The 21,936-nt window shown below is 44.0% G+C and overlaps 3 protein-coding genes across 9 annotated transcripts in view; 2 read left to right on the forward strand and 1 right to left on the reverse strand.

The window, feature by feature from the left end:
- Positions 1–21,936, reverse strand: part of LOC128299393 (casein kinase I) — a 71,844-nt gene that overhangs the window by 35,993 nt on the left and 13,915 nt on the right. For all 7 annotated transcript variants that reach the window (XM_053035348.1, XM_053035351.1, XM_053035353.1 and 4 more), the window contains exon 4: positions 6,310–6,518. In XM_053035348.1, the coding sequence (XP_052891308.1) occupies positions 6,310–6,518 (209 nt within the window). The remainder of the gene's footprint in view (positions 1–6,309; positions 6,519–21,936) is intronic.
- Positions 3,383–4,662, forward strand: LOC128299397 (uncharacterized). Its single transcript, XM_053035358.1, has 3 exons — positions 3,383–3,517; positions 3,597–4,364; positions 4,423–4,662. Exons 1-3 carry the CDS (start codon positions 3,383–3,385, stop codon positions 4,660–4,662), a joined length of 1,143 nt encoding a protein of 380 aa, XP_052891318.1.
- On the forward strand, positions 4,917–6,481 carry LOC128299396 (uncharacterized). Its single transcript, XM_053035356.1, has 2 exons — positions 4,917–4,979; positions 5,044–6,481. Exons 1-2 carry the CDS (start codon positions 4,935–4,937, stop codon positions 6,172–6,174), a joined length of 1,176 nt encoding a protein of 391 aa, XP_052891316.1. The 5' UTR covers positions 4,917–4,934; the 3' UTR covers positions 6,175–6,481.

Raw genomic sequence — 21,936 nt, forward strand, 5'->3', positions numbered from 1 at the left:
TGGTAACTCACTCTCCATCAGGCGACCACCACACTTATTATCGCTGCTAGCAATAATGCCCGGTGGTGTCTGCATGACTCACCAGGCTAACCGTATTTACATCTTCCGACTAGATCCGAAAGCTCTGCCAAAACCTTGACTAAGCAGTAAGTAAGTCTCAGCTACTTGTTCCATCACCCTGTGCCAACTATGTTCATCGGTCTTAATGCGAAAGGCGGCGCGTGTACTTACACGATTCCTTTCAGTGCGTCCCGAAACCAACCACACCTTCCTATTTCCTATCCTGAGGACCTCTAGAGTGGTGGTACTGTGTTTGTGTGTGGGTGTGCCTTTCTGGAGCGGAAAACAGCGGCCCAATAAATTCCGAGGGCCCGTGAAAGCCCATTTCCATCGATTATAAATGCAAATCAGCCGTTTCTTTTTCGTGGCGTACCAACACTAGCCACTACTCCACTACGGTACGGGGGTAACGGAAGGGAAAGAAACGTAAAATCCCAACGTAGTTTTTAAAGCGTTCTTTGCCGGAAGAACACCGAATGATGCTTTTATTCTAATGAGAAAATTCTACGCTCAATTTCCAACCACCGTTAGAAGGGGCGTGGAAGAGGGAAGCCTTGTAGAGAGGAACTATTGGCCATTATTGGGTACGTTACGCTGTGTTCTTCGATATATTATTCGGCAATCGATCGGCAGAGGACGCGACATATGTTGCATTTAAGGGAACATTCTTGTTGTTACACATTACAAACTGTATCGTTTTGTTCCTAACTTTCACTTTCCTTATTGAATCATTTCCGTCCTCAAGGACATCTACCTCAGCCACACCAGCCAAAGCTACATAAACTTAGCTCTTCTTTTATTGCGAAAAGACTTGCCATGGCATTTTTCCTCCGTACAACGTGACAATTAATAACGAGCTTACATCTGCTATACTAAATTTGCTTTCAATTTCCAGTGTGGCAGCCAACAGTTGGTGGAGAAAAATGAGCAAAAGATAAGGCTATAAAATTGGAAAGCGATTACATGTATATAAAAAGACTTAGAGGTGAGGAGCATTCAGGACCTCCCTTTTGACGGTCCCTTACTCTAGTCCATGTGCAGAACCACTTTAATAACTGCCCCGGCACAGTGGTACTAGAAGTCAGCAAAATGTCGTGTGTGTGATAAGTTTAAGTAATTCGATGGTAAGAGAAAGGTTGGGAGATTCTTTTTAATTTACATAAAGAATTTCCATAGGTGGACATCAAATTCTACGTGACTTGTTGCAAAAATGTTACGCAAGATGCTCGTATTAAATCTTTAATATACGTATTCTACCCTGTTGGTAACTAAACACTGTTGTGTAACTTTAAATCTGTTGCGGAAAAATACGGACTTTGTTCAACTTAAAATGCCCACGAAGCGGTTCGTACCAAGCCATTGTGAGCCAAGCCGCGGTGAGAACGTTCGCAGCGCCTGATGCAGACACCGATAGAGCAGAAAGCCAGAATGGCAAAAAAAAAGCGGAATGTCCTTTAGTCTCCTGCGCTGGGGGTAAAATAACGCTTCCATTTGATTGCGATGGGATTACATCAGCTAAGAGCATCTACACCACACGGAACCCACCAGCAGCCACCAGAGAGAACCCGTCGGTATCACGAAATATATCCCGGTTTTACCGCTGGCAGCGATCCCTTCTCATAGTTTATGGGAATGGAATTGTCCTTTTCGTCTTATGGGATATTCCCGACCAAATGGCACGATCGATCGGTGGAGGACCAGCAGTTTCTGTTTGCATGGCAGGAAAGTGGGAGGTTTGAAAACTCGCGGTAAACCTAAATAGTCACCACATATTATAACACCAAACGGGCGACATTATAAAAAAAACAGAAGCGAATATAATTTATCCACATAGCATTGTTACTATCTATGCGACCCTGCGGGAATTCCCACATTCCTATTTACTATCAAATGTAGCAATTTCTGGATAGTAAAACTCAAAGTTGTTAACAATTGAGCTTTCTAGAAATTGAACTAGGTGGGGAGAATATTTCTCACCGAACACACCGGGGTCCACTAACAACTGGACAGTATGGTAGTATTACGCGAATCGGCACACGAATACGGTTCAGAACGGTTTATAGACCCTTATCACGTTACTCGCAATAGATTGTTGCCGAAAATGGTTGTTACCCTCAGCCAACTCGTACACGTCCTCCCCACCAGGATACCACACTACAAACGGAAGCAATAACTAGAAATGTCGAAAAAAAGCTCCTGATCCTTATCAAAAACCAGAACAATATCCACTTGCGGGTCGGTCGATAGGCAAAAGCTCAAGAGGTGGGAAAGGTGTTCACAGCCACTTGCTCCACCACCCCCTCTCTGGTAACGGGTGGGGGGTGGGGGGTGTGGTAGAGTTTCTTAAGTTCATCACCATCACCATAAAGAAAATTTGAGCTCGGAAGCGTTTTGCATGCTGGCGCGATCAAGAAGTAAAAGAAGGTCACTTGAAGGATGAAGGGTTCGGTGGTGTGTGTTGGGGGACTGCCAGCTCACACCTCAACGCGTCAGTAATGTTCACCACCCCTAGTCAGGCAAGGGTAACCTTCCATTGCGACCGATTAGGGTGCGATGTGTGTAAGGGTTTGCCGAATAGGGGTTGCTCCAATCGAAACCTACCCCCACCAATGCCACCAGGGGTCTTTGATTACGGACACAGAGAGGTGTTGAAAGAATCTATCTCAAATGCGTCTCCTTTTGACTTCCTTACAATAAACAAACCAATAAGGGGTTTACTGAACTAAAATGGACAAAATATAAAATAAAAAATTAAATAAAACGCAAAGCTAAAAATGCTTTTAGTTACTCTTGTTACTACTGCCAACATTAACAAACCAACAAAACAGAATAATCTACATAATACACACACGATTTCGCGCGATGAAGGGTTTCGCACACACGCATCTCAAACAGTCTCAAACTCCACCACGATCGTCGGGGTACAAGGCTTATTATGCATTCCGTCCCATACGCTGTCTGACGTCTGTCCGGTCGGTAAAGTGCAGTTTGCCCGAAGCCGATAGAATCAATAAGCAGCTGGAGGAGATGAACGCAAATCATGTTGCACCAAATGCGAGGAAGCGATGTGCCACACCACCATATGTGCGGTTAGAGTACAAGTTTGACCTTCAACAGTAGGCATCTCCCCCCCCCCCCCCCCTATGTACTATACTTCACAACTCGCGACCATGACCGAGCGTAACAGCATAGAAGTATGGTAAACAGTGCGACCGGCGAGTTTCTGGGCACTTGTGCAAGCAACGTTTCGCCTATTCGCTAAGATGACACAAACCGTGTTAACATAAGGGTTCGAAAGTATGCTCTCCGTGCAAAGGATAGGATGAAGAACTATTTAAGCCATCGCTTATGTCGAGCAGCTCATCACTCAGAGTTACGTCGGAGAAAGCATTCACAGCACGACAGGATGACATCTTTGAGTGCATCTCAGCTGGTGATGCTGATAATTTTGCTCCAAGTAAGTAATAGCGCATTTCTGTACTGCGAGTATGGTCTGCCACACGTATTGCGTACCTTTACCCTACTCCCTTTGCTAGTATCCGAGATATTCAGTCGGCTTCGGTTGGTGGTTTCTGTGGCCCGTGACAGGAGTATTAACAGCACTTCAGACAACAACATCCACTACATCTACATCCGCTTCCGTGGCGCCCATCATCAGCCAGTCCGCCAATGGATTAGACATATCGCTCGGTAATCGTGAAAACGCCGACACAATCGGCACGGACGCTGGGACGAATATTTCGAACGTGGAAGTTAACTACGCTCGTGAGCTGCCTTTGAAGTTTGATCATGTCTTCTCCACGCTCCAAGAAGAAGCAGTCGACGACGTTAGAACCATATCGGCTGGAACATTCTCGCCCGATGTGTGGATAGAAACCATTCTCGAAGCATACTATCGTTCGGCAAATGACAGCTTGCGAGATAGGTTAGGTGGGCTTAGCAATCGACTTGTCGAGCTGGAAGCGTACGCTGAAGATGTTGCGGCGATGCTCGATCGTATTAGGATCGCTTTCGGAATCGAGCTCAATCAAAGGCTACTGCCACTAGACTGGGCAGTTTTACGATGCGCTCAAGGGCAAGAGGTAGATGCGATTGCAAAGAAGGTGTTCCAAGGTGACCGCGACTGCATTGCGGATCGTCTCGACCGAGTACGGAATGCCCAACGGGATGCCGCTCGGAATATGAGTCGAATGCTGATAGAATGGGATGAAGTGTATCTCAGAGCAGAGATCACTGGCTGTTTGAAGAATGGAACCGACACTGTTTGGTCGGACAACGATTACCAACTCGCTTGCATTTCAAAGGTAAGGGGAACTCATGCACTGGTCATGCATTTTTTACACTAACTCTCGTTCGTTTCAGATTCTGCACGAGGTATATCGCAAAACCTTACTCATACCGCACACCGCTCAACAGCTGACGTTGGAAGCGAACAACGAGTTCGGTACAGCAAAGGCGGACATGTTGCAGTGTGCCGGCGACCTAGTGGAGCAAGCGAAAGAAAGTCTGGATGATATATCTGTCGTAATTTCAGAATGTCAACAACGTGTTTCTAAACAGCAAAATCAACCGGATGCTAATCAACAGACGGACACATCCTAGGTGTTACATGGAAAATACTAGAGATGATAATAGCCTTAGGCATGTTGATCTACTTGATGATAACATCAAATAAACAATAAATTTGCATTCTTGTCTTGGTGGTATCTAGACTTTTAAAATTGGCCTCTACGTACGATTAGAGCACATTCGCTCTCTATGGCTTGGAGCTAATATTTGAACAACTGCCACAGTTTATACAACTTCAACCTTTTGGATATAAAACCAGACTGCACCTCACAAGGTGATCAGTTTCCATTGAAACGTGACCAAAAATGGGTGAATTTACTGGGGTGCTGTTTGCAATATTTGTTCTAGCGGTAAGGGGTCTTCTTCTATCTTTTTTAATAAGGGAAGTCATTACAACTCTGATAACTCCTTCAGGGAATCTCACCACAACAAGAGTGCAGTCCACTGTTCTTTTATCCTCGTCCAGCACAACGGACATCATCCAGTGGGTCAGCATCTTCGCCCGTTTCCACACCAGATCAGCTTTCCAACGTTTCGATAGCGTTGGGAAATAGTATCAACACCAGTACCGGCTTGGACGACTACGGAACCCGCGTTGATGGAATTACCGTCAATGTGGTCAGACGACGTCGTCGTGATATTTGGAGCATTCCCTCGATTCTTGGTCCGAACAGTCCGAACGGGTCATACATTGCGATCAACAACCAGATTATCCCATTGCCGGACAATCTGTCCAATGTGTCACTAAACATTGGACCTCTGCCCAATCCTCAGCAGATCCTCAACATCTCGCAACCTTCTTCTGCCTCATTTCTGCCAACTATACCGGAGAACTACACCAATGCTTTCCAGTCGCTGGTGACCGGGTTTGAGACATTACCACTCGATTTCATGGACAACATCGTTCGAATGCTCTCAGCCGGCTATCAGAACTCATTCGGTCAGCTTTTTCTCGAACAAAGCTTTGAACGGCTAAACCAAACGCTCGAATACGGCGGTACGGTCGTACGGAATGGACTCCACAGTCTTGTCAACCAAACTGGACAAGGTTTTGAGCAGATCATCGCCAGCTTCAACGGTTCATCATCAGCAGTTCAACGGTGCATCGGTAACAATTTGAACCCTACGAGCGTGGCTAGATCCGTCGTGGACAAAGGTTACAACTGCGTCAACCGCAAGTGGCAGGAACTGAAGGAACTGGCGGGAAACATCGGTGAAGACATTGTCGCTACGGATAAAGGTGCCTCCGAATTTCTCGCTAATCTAACTACCTGCAATGGGGCTAACTTTAATGCTACCAACAACCTGTCGACATCCCAACAGAACACACTACGCCGTCAGTGCTACGTGCGTACTATCGTCTCCTTTCCACAGCCCCTTCTCTTCTTGCCAGTTTCGCTCGCAATCGATGGCACAAAGTTGTACGCTTCCGTTTCCGGATTGGAGGCGGACCTAGCGGCATGTACTGCTGAGGTTGCGCTCGAGATCGGCATGACAACCGCACAGATCAGCACGAAGATTGTGTTGTGTCAAATATTCTCCTAAACTCCGACGAACGGTGATGATGGTGATCTCTCAGAATGCTTGAATAAATCACTAACTTTGAAACCAATTCTGCCAATGAAGGTTATTGATATTGGAAATAGTCCCAATTGCGGTCTGCAGATGTACCAAACTTACCCAGCCTGAGTTCTCCGAAGTTGCCACAGCCGATCTTTTTGCCAACGCGGAAGTTTGGGCCCACCATCAGGACGCCGGAGGACGAGCTGACCGAATGCCGTGCCGAATACATACTGCTGCCGCCTCGTGCACCACCGCCGCCGCCTCCACCGCCACCTCCTCCGCCTCCTCCGCCGGCTGTGTTCGATGCTCCAGCACCGGGAACACCGCTATTGTAAAACAGGGGGGAAGAAACCATAGATCAAAAGACATCTTTAGTATTTTATTTTAAAAATATATATATATATAATTAGTATCAGTTGCATGCTGTTGTATAAAATTAGAATCTCTTGACATTCGAAAAGATCTACCTAGTTTACCTTCGACTTATCCTCCACGACGTGAGATTTACATACTTTATTGTGCAAGTGAATGCAGTGAAGTGAAACAAATGTAAGAGAAATCGATTCTATAGCAAGGTGTGGCTTTCAAAAGAGTTAAGGTGCAAATGTGTTAAAGGGACATCCATCACGTTAACTGATATCGTAACTCTTACCGTATAGTTGGGGTTATATTTATTCAATTAATTAATCAATAACCAGAAAATTAAAAACCAATGAAAACGATAAACTAATCGAAGCAAAAAGCTGTCCCGGTTGGGCATTTGGTAGCGGCATCTTTCTTCACACGACAGGACCGGGACTCGAAAATCCCATTCGGTTCAACCCCTCGTACGGATATGAAATCAAAAAGTCCAGGCATTGTGTCAAATGGCTTGCCCAACCAGGCACAATAAACCATTCGCAAATTCAAATAAAAATTCACAATACCACGCCAAATAAACGCTGGGTCCTCCGCATCTCCCGTTTTGGGCTATACGGACAGGTCATCGAAGTAAATCCAGTTGAAGCGCCGCACATTCCATCACACAAAACCCACGCATGGTTGCGATAATTAGTTTTATTCGGTTCAACCTCACCGCCTTCACACCCGTCAGAAGATGGAATCTCGCGTGAACGCTTCCCTCCCTTGAGGTTGGTCGATGCCCGGGACTTAATTACTGTCACGCAATAAAAGGCACTACACCCAATACGCTACACACACCTCGCCGCCAATAACACATCCTTAAATCAAGCGGCCGTGCACACCACAAAACCACACTTAAAGCCCTAGGTTCGCTGGTACGAAGAAAACACCCCAAATAATGCTTCGACGGAAAAGCGAAACAGGCGAAGTTTTTCCACCACGCCACGGGAACGATTGAACCAATCGACTCCGTCCGTCCGTCACCATCCCCCATCCGCACAAGTGAGTGGTATGAGTCGGCTGCGGGTTGACTGCCCTTTACAGCACACCACAAAGGAAGCGAGGCCATTTCGGGATGGATGGATGGATGGATGGGATCGAACCGTGGGCTTACCACCAGCGGAATGTGAAAGGGTGCCGATAGGCGAGATGCCGGCAACGGATACACGATGGCCGATAAGGGACGAAACACAACACAACATCCTTGTGTGCGCTGGCAAACGACGGTGGGGGCCACCGTTTTCGTCATCCATTTCTGGTACGCGAGCCACAGGAAGCACCGGCTTCGGATGGCGTGTGTTTCCTCCATACATTTGTTACCATTTGCTGAACAGCAGACGCAACCATTTAGGACACACCGAATTTTCCACAAGATCTAATCGAGAAACAAGGATAAACCCCCAACCAATTGAGTTCAATCGATCGGGGTCAAAATCTACACTTAACCCTCTCTCTTGCTCACTTCTCTTTCTCTCTGTTTGGTCTGTCTCTCTGTGGTGCTTCCCAAAAATGTGAAGGTTGCCTTCCTTCGTTCAGGGGTACTTCCGAATTACTACGAAAGCGAAGCGCCGATGTGACACGCGGGATTTTCCCCAAAAAAAATTGATTCTCTCGTGTTTATCTTGATCGATTTTTTGCTCGGTTGTCCGATTAACACCACGTGTAGCTGTATCGAACCCATTTTTTCCAAACCTCCACAGATTACGCCCTGCTCCATAGCGAGCGTATAAAACGCAACACAAAATGAGGTTAATTTTTAATATGTTGAAGCCTAAGCTTCGTCTACAACCTGAACCGGCGTGCGGAAAAGCAAGCGTTACACCCGAACGCATGGGCGGGTGGTTTTTGGTCGCCCGGTGGCCGAAATTCTGTGGCCTTATTTTATGCTACATTTGTTCGCTTCGACATGGGACGAACGAAGCTTAACCGGTGGGAAAATTGGGTGTCCCATTGGGAGTAAAACAGTATTTAAAACGATTTGTAACCGAGAGGTCCAAACGAAGGTCACAACAAGCGGCACCGAAAGTGGAACAGCACACGGCAGCTCCTGTCGAATGATTCCAACGTACGTTACGTTCCGCGAAAAAGTTTTTCTGTTTTCCATTGGTCCCTTCGGGTTTCCGTTAACAACAAACTTTTAAAAGTCGGTCAAATGTCATTTCATTAGGGGCTTTTCGTGAAGAAGGGACGTGTCTTTCTGTTTCTTATGTCTTACGCACGTCAATTTGTACAACCAATTTGAGATATGTGAAAACTCCCGTGCGAATGTGAAGATTTTCAACCAATGCATAGAAAATATCTAAAGAACACGTTAGTTTCAACTCCTTGAGCTGTCCATGAACTCTTGGAGTTAGTAATCGGTTGATGAAGTTAATTTTATCGACGAGTTTGATATCGATAAATGTATTCATTACACCAAAAAGGCATCCTGAATGTCCTTATCGTGTATAGATTTATGTGTGTTTATGTAGGAACAACAAAGTCATCAGATAGAGCAAAAGTAGTAGTAGTAGAGAGACTATTTTAATTTACACTATTAAAAATGTCATCTCTGCTTGGCGTAACGACCTATTTTAATCAGCTCATTGGCTGCCATTTTTGGCTAAAATAGACTTATTTTTATCACGTAATCGAAAATTCGATTCCTTTGCTATGAGATGGGATTTTGAACCAAAGGGAATGGACCAAGCCTGTCGTGTGATAGACCTGCGCCACTACCAATACACCAGAGGCCAGCTCCGTCTTATGATCCGTTAGGATATGATTTAGATCTTCACATCATTCACATGATGCAAGTAGTTAACCTAATTGGCTTCATGTTCTTCAGCATATAAAATAATGACCATATCAAATCTTATCATCATAATTTTTTTAAAAAAAATATATAAAATTAAATTAAAGTAAAATCAAAGTAGAAATGATTAAGAATAATATAAATTACCAAATGTAAAGCCGCATATTACACGTCTGTGTCCGGAGTTTCGAATGGTGCGAAAAACAAAAGCTACGTGCTTCTATATTCACTTTTCCTTTTTTCTTCCAATACGCACTACACACTACTACGGGTTTTTGCCGTTGTTGCACCGCTAACGCAACTAATTCATGCTGGCCCCGCTCTTTGTATGGCCGGTGCGAGAATCAAATGCGGGATGTCGAGACGATGATGTACCGTAACTTGAAAGCGCATTGCAACATAAACTCCAACGATTCAAACTATAGAAATAGTATAGGCGCGTTTATGATTAAAACATTGATGACACTATGCGACACTACGAAGCAAAACTCCCCCCCAAAAATGCATTATCGTTCAATAAAGTCCCCTTCCGCTGCAGTGAGTCATTAATCGGTGTGAGTAATACTGAACAATGAAGCTTGAAGGGTACCCCCCTGGTTGATGGGTTTGGAATGATTTCTTTTGTGGGTGGGAATGATTTTCCTCCCCACATTCATCCTCTCTTCCAGACTTCCCGGACGGTATCTGTTGGTGTGCGCAACGTAAAATAACTTTGAATGAAAAATGCAATCATATCCGCCCTATCGTTGAAGGTAAATATTTATGAAAAAAAGTCATAAAAACAAAATAGTAAAACATCACTAAAGTTCATTTTCAGATGATTCATCGTGAAAACTGAAAACAAACATTACACTTCATCTACAGATGAAGCAAAATGTGACCCAAAAAATGTGCAAAATGTGAAATATGAAAAGGAGTTTGATAAAATGCTGCAATTCCCCTTGGTAGCAATTTTTAAACAAAAGACTGATCTATTTTTTCCTAATCCGGAAAAGGCGCTGAAAATTCCTTGCCCACCGAAGGTAATGCATAGCGCACCCACACCACGGTGCACGGAATGCTCTCTTTTGTTTTGTGGTTTTCATCGTTGCTCAAGTGGAAACGGCTTACGATACGGCTGCACGCCCGTATTTCGGTTGATTTCCCAAGCCGACGTTCCAACGCGTACGACTGCTGCAAGAGACCGTTAATTGCACTGCACCTCAGTGACTTACTGCTCTCCTTTGCTTTGGCTGCGTAACACATTAACACACTGCGCTCGAGGACGCACCAAGATGCACATTGGACCTTGGAAAATGACGATAAAGAACCAAACCCAAAACAGACGGAGGAGAGATGATGAAATGAAATGACGACATCATTCACTGAGACATATTGATAATGAAATATAATATATAATTTACTAAAAATACGTGCAGTTTCAAACTATAAACAACTATTAAAAACAGTTGTGCGAATTAAAACACATGCAAGAACACAGGATATTCAAGATAAAACCATTTTGATCGAGCTGTCATCCGCCAAGGCTGGAATTAATCACACACACGGACACACGAACACTTGCTTTTGAAATGCAGAACGAAATTGCAGCTTTATGCACACCACACCACTGCTTATCTACATACTTGTAAAGATTGATAAGAGACACAGTAATACAATGGGAAAATAAAATCAACATACGCAACACGCACCCGTGAAAGCACCTTTGAAAGTTTTCCCTACAAACCGAAGCCTTCCATTCAATCGGAACACTCAACCTTCTCCAACGGCTGACTACGAAACAATAGATAAATTTGCACACGACTTAGCAATTGGCCAAGCAGTAAAATGGCCAACCACCATATGTTTTCCCATAACCGACACATTCGAACGCCCACATCCTAGAGAAACAAATACAAAATGTCAAAGTAACGCCAAAGGACGTCTTCCGATAAGACCAACCGATCGTCAGTGGCACAGTGGCAGTTCGTTCCGCATTACAGCGGAACCTCCACGTGCCAGGGCAATCCCACGTGACCAAACAAAAAAAAATGGCGTGAATAATAAAGAAGATACCCCCCCCTTCTTGCAGCTATGATTTTTCTGGAGCTGAAACCCCAGACTGTCCATCGACCACCGGTGTTAGAGTAAGGTCTCGTGTCAAAACCATTCCCCACGCTGGAAATAGGATGATGGGGACATTCTTTTGGCACTGCGGTAACATTTAATGCAATAGTAATGTAATGGGTGACGGCAGGGAGGGGGAGGAGATGGAATGGCCACGGAGTAGTGTTACGTTTGGATACACTTTTGGACGCCACAACTGTTTTTGATCCGCTTGTCACCTTTATTGAGGTTTTCCGTTTTACCTACATTTCCCCTCCACGATAGGCACGTGTGCCTCAATGGCTTCAAGGGTGCACGATCACGTGTAACGTACTGTCAGCGCCGTTTAATTTAATCATCTCCTGCGTTCTGCACATACTGTGGGGGTCTTAATTGAATGAAGGATGTAATAACAAGCCCAGAAGGACAGAATTGGGTGAAATTCGAAAGTTTATGACGCAGTGCCACAATGTCACACGGAAATCTCAATATCCTCTCGATGGTTTATGTCCACCCAATCACAACATGTACAATACTCAGATTTGAACTATGTTTAAAGAGTCTGCTGAAAGAGGCTTTCAGAATTAATAAAAGTATCTAGTCGTAATAAACGATTGTGAGATTTTCTGAAGAATTAATATGGAAATAAAAAAATCATGAAGATTTCCAGAATATATGGTGGGAGCTGCCAGACGTAGTCTATTATGAGCTGTTACTGTAACCAGATAATAAATTATAATGTTCATAAATTAATTATTTATAGCACAATAGTAAAAACACCTCCAATAGGTGGGTTTTTGATCATCAGTGACAGCATTCCATCACCTTTTATTCTGTCCAATTCCTATAGATTACACACAGTCCATGCCATAAGAACCAATGGTCATGGAATTGCCCACTACAAGCCATGTACATAAAAATGTACATCTGGTGTGCAATATGTGTACACTTGAAAAAGAGGAAATAAATCGTGAACTACACATTACTAGAAGATCACCTTCAAAGGGCCATATGGAGCACGTGCGTTTTGTATTGCGGCATTCTTCAGTGAAGTCTCTTTTCTTCCCTGACACCCATTCTCATCGAACGGTTTTCATCGGTACGTAAAAGGTAGACATAGCTAATTCTCGACCAAACACTGCTGTCTGCCATGCGGACCACAGTCACATGGGCGTGTTTAGCTACTGTCGGGTATGGGGAATGCACTTTTTAGGTGTTTCTTGTCCGATTCGAGCACACTGGGCACTGTGTGTGAAATTGTGTGTTTCGAACACCAAACACTGTACATTTATTGTCTTGGAGTATGAAAACAAGAAACTCAAACGATAATTTCCAATCGACGAGCGAAGAGAGAAGGTTGATAGTAAATAGGTTACGAAGGGGTTGACTGTTTAATCATTATGGAGCTGGCAAGGCGTCCGGTTTAGGGCAACGGACGACAGCTGCTGCATGTTAAACTGGAAATAAAGCGAACAATTAAGGCAAACGCTTGCAAGCATGGTGAAAAGCAAAAACATTCGGTTTTGTCCGCCACAAAATGTAACCATACTGCGCTGTTGCTAGCCCAACGGTAGAAGAGTGAAATGTACTTCTCGTTCGTTCTCGGTTTCTTCAATCGCGTAGAAATAATTCCAACATTAAAGTGCTGCGAGAGCAGATCTTTCAAACACTTTTTCTTTTTTACAATGAAATTAAATTAGTCCCCTTCCTTCGGTGCGTTCGGTACGTTTTCGAACGAACCATAGGTGTTTTGCTTACATTTATTCACGGTGCTGCTGCTGTGTGCTAATTTTCAGAGACCTCTTATCGGACATTCTAGTCACGCAGTTTGCCATAAACGGAGCTAATGGGGTGCACACCGCACCACTTGACTAAAATTACCCACACGAGCACTCAATAGAAATAAAAAGCAAAAAACAAAAAACAGATAAATCAACCACCACATAGAGCTTGGAATTGTTTCGTAGGCAAGGAATAAACCGATTGAATTAAACTGAATCCATTTTGAAAATGATTTGAGAAATAAAATATTGTACCCATACAAGTGTTTGTGCAAGTTAAGAACATTTATGAAAGCTAATATACAAACTTAAATAAGTTAGCAATATTGTTGCTGCCACTCGGCAAGGGTGTGGAACATAAATTGGTGTGAAAATGTATGCATTGATCAATAGTGTCTAACAACCGTGCACATTACATTGTTGGGTGTTCCAGTTAAGATGTGAACCACTGTTAAACCCATTGCAAAGCGCGTGCAACAAAACAAACACACAATGCTTCATCATCATGTCACAAGACAGAGTTCGGTGTTGCTCTTTGGAGTTCGTGTTTCGATTGCTGCGTGAATAGCCCGAAAGGTGCGGTGAATCGCGCGAAAATGTGCACACAACCAGGTCCTCCACAACCCAAAAAACTCGAATCAGGCTCGTACCTGCAGTGTGTGATCTTTTTCGGACGAAAGTTCAGTGGAATGCATAACATTGGTGCTGGGGAATGAGCGTCGTACGGGGATAGTTCACCAATTCTCACTGTCCACCACTGTCGGATGCAGGGATGAAGAATTCTCTACCAATGTCACTGTCACTACTTCCGGCTGCACCTTGTTACAGCAATTAATATATTGCATACCTATTCGTTTTGTATCGTTAAAAGCAGCTGAGATTCAAACAAATTATTGATGACAATTACGATCATATTCTACTAGAGCCAAAATCAATCCAAACCAAGGGAAAGTACAGGATATTATATTCCTCAAAGTCCCATCGATCAGATCAGAACACAGAGTAATGAGTCATTTACGAATACAGAAAGAAAAAAGAACACTGTTGCATTTCCGCTTTCCGATCATCGAAGCGTGTCTCTCTCAAAACGCATGGTGGTCATAATCATCTTTCGCCATTTTATGTTCTCCGTTCCATCTTACACATCTGGTAGCCACACACTCACACACCACAGGCAATCGGTAATAATCGCTGAGCTTACAAAAAATCAAACTCAAACTCAAACAGAAACCACATCGCTGATAGACTCCCATCCGACAAAGACACTCCATCATCAGCGAATGCGCGTTCAACGGTCTCGTTTCCCTACACACATCTCTCTAGCGTCTTTTTAATAATATTTTTTTTTATTTTTATCTGTTCCTACACTACTAAAGCACGAGACGCATGCTGAGCATCTGCTCAACGAGTCTATGTAATCGAAAGCAACAACAACCTCCACCACCACTAGGCCCCCAAAGGCATCTTTTGCTGCTCCTTCTTCTTCCTGTCCCTGACCGTTTCTTGCCCGCACCAAATGTTTTCTTTTCCAGCACCGAACCGTGCCATCATCCCATCCCAACTTATCACCAACTCGGTACAGGGAACATGCGGAAAACCGTACAACACATAAAATGATGATGTACCGACACGCGCGCACATCATCGAACAGCGTTTGTGCACGAGAGAGAAGCCTTTAAAAAATAAGAACGGTACGGTTTTGATCATATTGTTTTACCTTCCCCCCCAAGCGTTTGGAAAGTTTTGATCCTTTTTTTGTTTATTTGAAACACATCATGTTATCGCGAAACTGTGATTGATTAGAAGCAGCAAAGTGAATGGAACGATTGATGTTTTATCAGTGGTAAAGGGAATGCGCAATCAATACTTGAAAGATCCAGCGGGACAAGGTTCGGACGTGCTAATTTCAGGGTAGACACAACGTGCTAGATGCGATTGCAAAACACTCCACATTATTATCACTTCCAGCAATCAATATGATATCGCCGCCGCGTACGGGCATTTAGTAGCACTGCAATATTCAGGCGCATCGATCAGTGGAGTCGAATAATTGGCCAAACTTGGCAAGAACACAACCTCCCAACGATGGACCACTGGAAGAATGTTCACTGCTATCACTAAACGAATACTTCCACGAGGGGGAGGATCATACACGCTTCTCGTCTAGCTTCGATATATCGCGACACGATTGGATTTGCCACTTAGAACTTTCGCAGCACGGCCAACATGACATCAAGCATCAACATCTTGCGAGCACCAAGAGCAGACGCATCTCTATCTATTGCGCACTTTGAGATCCGGTCGTTGTTGTGTAAACACCAACCACTCCACACAGCAACACTCCCGTGTTACACAGGGAAGTGCTAAATTCTTCCGGCACGGTTCCTAGCCCACACACTCAAGCTACACGTCGCCCACCAGCAGCAGCTGAAACTATCCAAGACATAGCGCGGATTCATTGCGATATAAATCATTTTCCACAAGACGCGCACAAACGCCACCCGTGATCTTTAGCAGTTGCTACACAGAGGGCAGGCAGAACTCCATCAACACCCGACCACCAGGGGAGGCTACTACTAACACCGTACTCGGAACTACCAGCACAGCAAACTAGCAGTGCGCGGCTGCCCACTTTCTACAGCGCGCGTTCGACGAATGTCAACGATCGACTGAGCGGCCCACCGCACAACACAACGCAAAAAGGGAACGGCTGCATCTTCTGGTTTTGCGCCCCGAAAACACCGAATAGACGAGCAACAACCGAACACCACCACCGTGTGCGCACTACTCTCTTCGGGCGTGGACGAACGAGCGAGCGCCATACATGTCCAGTCGTGTGCTGGTGGTCCGGTAAACCTTTTTCCAACCACCACCACACACTGCCACACTGCCCTTTTTCGGGGTTTGGGAAACACACCCTAGAAACGTATTCGTCGTTGGGCCTCTGGCCACACTGGAACGACTCTCCACAGTTCCTGGCTACTTCAGAAAGTAACAATCCACAACGGGGTCCTCGTGCGGCTTCCGTTGCGGAACTGGAGAAGTAGTAACTTCTCAATTACACCCCACCGGTTCTCCACTTTTGCTGCGATGGGGTGGTCGGTCAAAACTAACTTCGAGGCATACAAAACAACAAAAGTAAGAGAGAACACTCAAACGTCACCCATAAATCCCGGCGCGGCCCCGGGGGGTTGTGTGGGGCGGTCCAGTGTTTTTTGTTGGAGAGTCTCACACGAGTCGTCTAATCTAATTTCCATTCGATGATGGATGAATCCCTTGCACCCTCTCTCACCGCTCTCTGCGTTTCCATCCAACCACCCCCTCCGTGTGTCAAGGGAGTGAAAATGGAATTATTTTAATCTTGCCCTGGCCACTCCCGTCCGCATGCACTGCTCCCTCCCTCCCTCCTCCCTCATCGCACTCCACACCGGCGGATGGCGATCGAGTGAATCATGAGCCACTAACCGTCAACCGTTGCGCGTCTGAGAATTGCGACCGCTACTATATACAAATAAACATAAATCGAACCGGATCGATGAGCGCTGGCTGTATTAGTACAGTACAGTACAGTATCAAACACCTGCAGAAGGGCGTGCCAGCTGTTCTCCCAGTGCCTCCTCCCTCGGCCCCATCATAGCCCTCGCACAGAAGCTGAAACACGTGGCACAAGCAACATGGATTGCATTTTTTTGTTATTATCAGTAGCAGTTGTTGTGGGGAGGCAGAGATTGTATTGTGGATGGCTTTATCATTGGCAACAAATGCACAATTTCAGAAACAGTGATGGCATTGAGCAGTGTTGCAAAACTCCATTCGTGCGTCAATCAGCGATGGAGAGCTTGATGGAACTGAACCGGACAATCCCGAACGGCAACGAGCGGTTATGTACACGTGGGGTACAACACAACGGCATTTGTTTTACACTACCAATGATTTACTCTTATAGTCACCTTGAGCTGTTTAATTTGTTAAGTTAAGACTTAGGGTGCAATAAAACAGCGGAAATGGAAGATCCTGGATCTCCATAAGGAGTTGCCTCAGATAACAAAGCTCACATTTATTGCTTTAGTTTGAGATGGGTTGAGGAAACAGAACGTCTTCTGCATCTTTAGCGGTACAACAACCTGAAGAGGTATAAGGCCTCTAGGATAGGACACGACAGGACTGGGACTAAATCGCATCCGGACCAATCCCTCGTACGCAGGACTATTCAATAACGGGTACATAAATTCAAAGAAAGCCAGAAAATGGCAGACCTCTTGATGAGGTTGTTGTCCCGTTGAAGAAGAAGTTTTGTTCAGAAAACTGTAATAAATTAACACATCAATCAAAAACCAAACGAAACGCAGCTTATAACTTAAATGGCTTTACCAGTATTAGAGCGCCATGCGATACAGCTTTTCGTTGTTTTATAAATTCATTGTATAAAACTGCCGCACACACGCACGGGAAATCTCCCAAACAATAAAACGACGTCCGAGGAAAAAAAGGTATAGAAAAGCTAGAATACACACCAAGTCAAGAGGTGTAACAAAACCTGACCAACAAACTGGCTTAGGATTAATGATCGACAGTCACGCGATTTTGATTTCGATTGATTTTTAAATGCGTTTGCTGCGCTGTTACTGCTGCTGCTGCTAGAAATGCGACACCGTATCATCGATTCTAAGTGAGTTCATCCTGTATAAATACGAAAAATCAATACACTCAATTGATTATGCATAGGAACGTTTATGTTGCGTCCAGGATTGGGAAGAATTAAAAAGGGTCGCTTGCCTGCTGGGGCATATAATGTACACTTAAAAAGCTTACTAACAAGGACTTCATAATCAGAGTACTAATGAACCAACAATAAAAAAACAAGATAAGCATGACTAAGGAGGTCATTTAATAAACAAACTTATTTCCTATGTCGGCTATTGATAGATGATCAATAGTTTGGAATGTTATAACTAAAAGTTTAATTGAACTAGAAAAAATCTCTGTGTCCCTTAATGAATATCTATCACGTACCAGAGAGTCACTCCAACAAATTGTCTCTCTATAACCTCTCGATAGTCTCCGACACTTAAATGCGGATAAATTAAGCGAACGGACGGCGAAAACTTTACATGATTAGCATTTACATTTTCCATTTTTCCATTCACTTTTCGTTGCCTTAAACTCAAGCAATAGCCCCGAAACGCAAAGCAATAAAACTACTTCGCACGCAAGGAAATTGCGCTCAGTACTGCGCTTTCGAAAAGATATAATTGAACCATCCCCACCCCGGGGGGTGAAAGGTTATCGAAAAGGGAAAGAAAAAAAAAGCAAAGGATAACTTTGTCCTTTCCGTACAGAAACCAGATTGCAATTTAGTACGAGATGCAATAACGAAACAGCGGCGCTAGTATCATCGTAGTGCCAAGAGGATGGTTACCATTCCTGTCCTCCACAAAGGCCCCAGCTCCCCCGATCGTTTTCCGTTTCGTTTTAGATTTTCCATTGGTTTTCTTTCCTTTTGCATTTTTTTTTTCTCTGCTGGAATATCAATCCATTTGGCAACGATTTTGCTTCTGCTAGCAAACATTGGGTTGACATCGATTCGGGAATGGCAGGTAGTTGCCCGATGGTTGGTGGGTATTTTTCTCTCCCTCTCCAAAAGCTAGAAGCTCATCTAGCGGCTTTTACTTTTCTCCGATTTAATTTGTGTACGTGACGGCACACGGAACCGAACGTGGAAAATAAATCTGGAGCATAAATTTGATTAAATTCCTTACGCTTTCCCCTATCCGGTCCCAGATATCATTTGTCCCATAAATCGCGGGGTCACATACATAATACAGACGGGGCCAGGCCGGACCGGGATCGATGGTTGGCAAGAAAAGCGTACGGCACAACGAACACAGCGAACTATCCACCAACAGCTGGAAGCGATACATCTCCTCTTCGCTGGTGTAGTGAGGTGGTTGGCGTCAATGCGAAAGTGGAAAATCGATTGTTAAATTGTCATCCTTTTTTCTGCTTCTCTCTCGTACTCGCCTTGAGCAAAGCATCACAGAGCGAAAGCAAAATAAATGGAAAAACGCAAAGTGCGGAAAAGCTAACGGAACAACAATGTTCCCATGGTAAATGGGATTTTTTAACCGAGATGATGATGGAAAATGCAGTATCAATTGAGATGATCGGACTAGTGTCCCCATTGATGCAGGTCAAAGAAACCCAACACAGCCACCCTTACCCTTTTGACCACAGATATGAACAGGGGTACAAGCAATTGAGTGATGAGAAAGGAAAGGTAGAAGCATAAATTGCGTTTAGTAAAGTTATTTTAAATCGATGATAACATTTCCATCGCTGTAGATCATGTTCAAGAAGCTTTAAATCCCCAATTGTTATACCGAAAACTGTTTAACCGATATGTCGAGGAAGGTTAAATATCTCAAAACAATCACCAATAGTTTGAACAGCATGTCCATCGATTCCACATGATGGAAAGTTTAAGTGCATTTTTAAGATGGTTGATCCTGTTTGCTTTTGGAACCGTTCTTTCGTCACTTGATCAGCCTAATCAATGGCAAATAGTGTTGAAATTTGCGTAAGACAATTTTTTAATAACAAGGAGTAAACATTGAAGGATATTCCTTTTAAGCAAACCTGTTAGATTATCCCAGCTTCTGCCTTCCACTTATGCTATTTTACACCTTTAGCAGCATTGCGTCTATGGATGCTTAACTTAAAAAGCGACTGGACTCACCTAAAAATAGAGAAAGAAAAAGATATGTACATTAGCTCAAAGTCTTCTCGAATACGTTTTTGTTTCGGGTATCAAATATGTTCTTAAGTACCAATATCAACAACATTGTTTTTCGTATTACATGATCCTCACTGCTGAGTGTTTGTTACTATCAACTGCTCAGGCGATCTCAATTACCATCAGTGGAGCATCAAACTGTTTTGCACACGAAATTACCGAGAAAGTGACGATCCGTCCTAGAGTAAAATAATACGGCAGTAGACCGCGGCGAAAGAGGACCGCGGTGTAATTGGGGTTGAATAAAAGTGTATACGGCACGGCAAACCAAAACCACCAACAACAACAACAAAGACAGCAAACAATAGATAACGACATGCAACCGACCCGAACCGACCGGGACCCCGGCTGTGGTCGTGATAAAAAAAAAAGGAAAAACGATGCTACGACAGTCACAGTGTGCCTGTCGGACGCGGCATCAACGGCGGTAATGAAGCGATAATGTTAATGGACTCAACACAGCGCGCATCATTACATCACACCATCACCCCAGGCCCCAGCCACACAGAGCCGTGCAGCATGAAGACATGCGAAAAGAAGACACCAATTGTACTGCCCAAACAGTCCGAGTGTCGGACCACGTGAGCAAGGACACGCGGAATGGAGAGAGAGTTGTCAGAAGTGAAAAAGGACAAGAGGAGTTCCGCAATCACAACCGCAACGGACAACATTTTATGTGGAGGTAAAGATGGGAAATTCTGCACATTTAAGTTATAAAACAATAAATTTAAGCCGATAGTTATCAAAGAAACGAGCAGTAAATGACGTGTGGAAGTAGCTTGAGTTAATATCTTGAAACAAATAATATTTTGACAGATACTCGAATATAATTTTAACAAATAACTATCAAAAATTTTAGTAAACCCAATACAAAACAAAGATAGATATCAGAAGGAAATGAAACAAACCGTTTATTTTATATACTACATATAGATATACATTTGAAACCCCTCGTGTGGGGAGTTGTCTCTTATCTGACAAGGGAATTGAAGCTTCCTGGTGTTTAGAAAAGATGTCATGAGGGGTATCTAATGATAACGCACAAGAAGTGGCATTAGTGAACCAAATGCTTACATACGCCACTAGAGAGAGTCATTTCCTAAGCACGGAAGACGAACAAGTGGACGATTATTTGTTTGAGGACGTTAAAGTAAACATATAAGATAGAGACCTTCGCCATGCGCCAAGGATATACGATTTGTACTACTGCTAACTCCCGTTGACATAATGGAAGAGAAGAATGAACACAATTAGCAGTGAGTAGGAAATGGAGACTCATAACCTTCTAACACCAGGTAAGAAAAAGGCTTCAAGATTCCCGCACCCAAATGCATTGTTATAAACTATCGATAAGATAAGGGATCAGGGCGGAAGTGTTCGATAAGAAGAGATATCCCATTCCTAAGTCTTTATGGGATTAAGCTGATTACGAAGGTACTGCAGCAAATGATGACAGCTCGATAAGGCGATTGGAGTATTCTTCTATCAATAAGGGGGATGTTGCATAATTCTTGCCAAATGTGACATGCACTACCTGTTTGCTCAACATGATAAGTTTTTGCAGCATTACACTGATAGTTGGCGACTCGCGGTGAAATTAACCGACTATTCCATTACCACACCTCACGCATGCATTGGGACGAGCGAGTCGCGCACGAACGCATCGCTTACGAACAAACGAAAGTGATAATTTTGCATAACAAGTAGTGGATCACGAAACATGACACACTAAAACAAAAAAATACGGAGGCAGTCCCGTTTCACAATGTTACACTAGGTTGGGAACAACCTGCCGGGACAATAGCCTCAACCGTTTTTTATTTTTGCTTCTTATTGTATTCACACGTTACAACACGTTGCAAAAAGGCAGCGTTTTCCTATCAAGCTGC

This window comes from Anopheles moucheti, chromosome 2, assembly GCF_943734755.1.
Source record: "Anopheles moucheti chromosome 2, idAnoMoucSN_F20_07, whole genome shotgun sequence".
NCBI lineage: Eukaryota > Metazoa > Arthropoda > Insecta > Diptera > Culicidae > Anopheles > Anopheles moucheti.

Bases quoted from the DNA above. Each gene is read 5' to 3' on its own strand.
- LOC128299396 (XM_053035356.1), top strand. From the start codon at position 4,935: ATGGGTGAATTTACTGGGGTGCTGTTTGCAATATTTGTTCTAGCG. The intron at 4,980-5,043 runs GTAAGGGGTCTT...TAACTCCTTCAG, and splicing joins TTGCAATATTTGTTCTAGCG to GGAATCTCACCACAACAAGA.
- LOC128299397 (XM_053035358.1), top strand. From the start codon at position 3,383: ATGAAGAACTATTTAAGCCATCGCTTATGTCGAGCAGCTCATCACTCA. The intron at 3,518-3,596 runs GTAAGTAATAGC...TCCCTTTGCTAG, and splicing joins TGCTGATAATTTTGCTCCAA to TATCCGAGATATTCAGTCGG. The intron at 4,365-4,422 runs GTAAGGGGAACT...CGTTCGTTTCAG, and splicing joins AACTCGCTTGCATTTCAAAG to ATTCTGCACGAGGTATATCG.